The sequence below is a fragment of the Solanum lycopersicum genome, chromosome 2 (assembly GCF_036512215.1).
Source record: "Solanum lycopersicum chromosome 2, SLM_r2.1".
NCBI lineage: Eukaryota > Viridiplantae > Streptophyta > Magnoliopsida > Solanales > Solanaceae > Solanum > Solanum lycopersicum.
The window spans coordinates 40,317,636-40,321,025 of NC_090801.1; the positions used below are offsets into that span (position 1 = coordinate 40,317,636).

The 3,390-nt window shown below is 28.8% G+C and overlaps 1 protein-coding gene across 1 annotated transcript; it reads right to left on the reverse strand.

Annotated features, from left to right (window-relative positions):
- Positions 1-516: 516 nt before the first annotated feature.
- LOC101264571 (berberine bridge enzyme-like 21) lies at positions 517-2,286 on the reverse strand. The gene has a single exon (XM_004231509.5). It carries the CDS (start codon positions 2,177-2,179, stop codon positions 554-556), a length of 1,626 nt encoding a protein of 541 aa, XP_004231557.2. The 5' UTR covers positions 2,180-2,286; the 3' UTR covers positions 517-553.
- Positions 2,287-3,390: the final 1,104 nt, after the last annotated feature.

The window sequence follows — 3,390 nt, forward strand, 5'->3', positions numbered from 1 at the left end:
CTCTTAGTAGATAGACTTTTTCACTTTTCTTCTATAAAACAAAACTGTAGGTTGTCCTCTTCTATTTTATCATAAATCTTTGTATAAGTAGTTTATTTTTTCTCTGACTTTATTGCTTAGAGTATTGTTTTCTACATCAGTACCAATATAATATTGACTTTTCAGATCAGTATTTTGATTTTTGTTATCAATAACGAAATTTAGTTAAATACATTTATATTTTCCTTTTTAATTATTAATGTGTTTATTATTAATTATTATCTCTGTCCCTAATTATTTGTCTACTTTTCTTTATATAATTGTCTCTAATTATTTGTTTATTTTAACAAATCAAAAAAGGATAATTCTTTTTATCTATTATATCCATTATTAAATGATTAATTACTTTGAAAAATGTAAAACTTTTCATTTACTTTATAATTAATAGAAGTATTATGTGTCAATTCAAAAGTGAAATAAAAAAGAGAGTAAGTAATAATATAAAACACATAAACTAATAAAGTAAAAACGAAAATATTTAGAGCAAAATATTTGATTTAAGTAAATACTGAGATCACATAATCTTCCTCTGTTTCGTTTGAGTAGGAATACTCTGCTCATTTCTGAAGAAATTTTGTGGATCCACCATTGTTTTCACCTTAACCAACCTATCAAAATTTTTATTGAAATACTTGGTCCCATAGACTCTTCCTTTTTCTAAACTATGTTGTGAAACTTGATCATTTATACCAATATCAAGATCCCTGTAATTCAAATAAGCTTGTCTTGGATTCTTTGAAACATATGGGGTCATGAAACTGTACAAATCTCTTATTTGTGATAAGTACTCTTTTTCAGCTGTTAATCCTTCTTCATGCCAATTCATTGAATACTGAATCTTGAAAAGTATACCTGCTCTGTGAGGAAATGGTGTTTCTCCTTCTGCAATTTCACCCATTCTTCCCCCATATGGATTGAACACCATTCCTGCTTTTCCTAAAGAAATCATTTTAGCGAAAATGGACTCCAACTCCTTCTTAGGAATTGGGGTTTGTACGTAATCAGATTTTCTTTTCAAGTGAGTTAATGGATCCCCTTTTCGGTTCAACAACGCTTCTGGTTTTGTCGTGTTGTCGAAATTTGCCCATTGTAGTACGGAATCAATCCAACTCATTTCCACACAATCTTGTTTTTTCAATCCCAAAAGAGGGAATTGTTTGCTTATTAGAGACATTAATCTAGTAGAATCACCCAAGAACAACGCGACGAACGTTGCTCGTATCGATTTACTACTCTTTGCACCCTTGGACTTGCTTTTCACAGTAATTGGTTGTATGAGTAGCCTTATATACAGATCATTATCGATTTTACTAGCAACATTCTGCCATTGAACAACAGCATCAGTGGTAGTAGTATCTTGTATAAACCTTTCAACTCTGAAATAAGTTACGGTTTGTGGTAATGTAACGAGTTGAATTTGAAAGGCCAGAATAACACCAAAACTAGCACCACCACCGCCTTTAATCGCCCAGAATAAATCTTCACCCATGGCTTTACGATCCAAAATTCTACCATTAACATCAACCAATCGAGCATCCAATAAATTATCAACCGTAAGTCCAAACTTACGAAGCATATTCCCATAACCACCACCACTAACATGCCCACCCACACCCACCGTCGGACAAACCCCGGCAGGATAACCTAAAACTGGACTTTTCCTCCAAATATTATAATAAACTTCACCTAAAATAGCACCTGCTTGTACCCAAGCAGTTTTACCATTCGTATCGATGGAAATCGATCGTAAATTAAACATATCAAGCATAATAAAAGGAACATCGGAGATATACGAAATGCCTTCATAATCATGCCCGCCGCTACGGATTTTCAGCTGTAAATTTAACTGTTTGGTACAAACAACAACTCCGGCGACCTGAGATTCCACCGTCGGAGTGACGATGATAACCGGTTTGGAAGTAGTGGAGGAGTTGAAAAACCGGCCGTTTCTGATATAGGCTTGTAAAATGGAGTTAAACGAAAGGTTGTTTGGGGTGTACACGATTTTCGAGATTTCTGATTGAGGAATTGAGTTTTTTGTGAGACAATCGACAAAAGTGTCAAACACAGAAGCAGCAGCAGCACGAGAAGATAAGGAATTGAATTTTAAAAGAAGAAGAAAAAGGTAAATAATAGACATGATTTTTATTTTTTATTTTTATGACTTTTGGTTACTTCTTGGTTAAAAGGCTAAAAGGGTATGGATTTATATATAGTGATGATAAATTTAGGAAAAGGAAATAAATAAAAGAGAATAAAGTTTGAGGTTTTTCTTTTCAAACAAATGGATTGTGGTTTCTTTGCATGACCCATTAATTCCAAAAATAACCTAATCATTTGTTGATCAATTTCTTTTCCTTTTTTGAAAAATAAGTTTACTTAAAAATAATTTATGGTTGACTAATTAATTTTGAATGATAATTAGTATTTGATTATTTTTTAAAAGAGCAACTAATATTTTGTATTGACAGATTTCTAGTATTAGCTTATTTTTAAAAAAAGGTTGATTTGTATAATAAATAAAGTAATTGTTAAACAAAAAGTACTCCCACCTTTTTTTTTAGTTAGTAAATGACCTCTTTATTATTATTTTTTTACAATATTTTAATTTCAGTTTTCAACGTAGCATATTTAAGATTACAAGATTAAAAAGTATTTTAGTATATTTGATATTATTTTAATTTAAAATCACAAAATTAAAAAGTCTTCATTCATTTTTAAAACTATATGTCAAGTTAAATGAGATCATTTTTTTTTTAAAAAAAAGATAATAATATGCGTTTGACAAATAGAATTTTAAAAATATTAGTGATATTTAGTTTGGTAGATTTCTAGTATTAGTTTATTTTTTAAAAAAGGGTTGATTTGTATAAAATCACTTTCCAAAAAACATATTTTTGATAAGATTAATCTGTGTTTGACCAAATAAAATACAACTAATATTTTGTTTGGACAGATTTTTAGTATTATTTATTTTTAAAAAGGATTTATATGTATAAAGTACATTCCCAAAAAAAGTATTCTTAGTAAGAATTAATTGCGTTTAACCAATAAATTTTAAGAAAACTTTTGAATAGTAATTATATTAACTAAAATTACTAATTATCTTTTTACGGCAAAAATATAATTCACCTATTATATTTTTCTCAAAAATAAGTAAATATCTCAAAATATCCTTCTATTGTAGTTGAAATGACATGACATTAACCCATCATTTAGAAAAAATAATAGATCTACTTAACTCATCAAACTTATTTCTCTCCAAAAAAATAAATATAAGTTACATAAAAATTTATGAAGATTATACTAAAAAAAAAAAAAACTTTCAAAAATTGGGTTGTCATTTAACCT

Excerpts from the sequence above, each read along its gene's own strand:
- LOC101264571 (XM_004231509.5), bottom strand. The coding sequence starts at position 2,179 with ATGTCTATTATTTACCTTTTTCTTCTTCTTTTAAAATTCAATTCCTTA.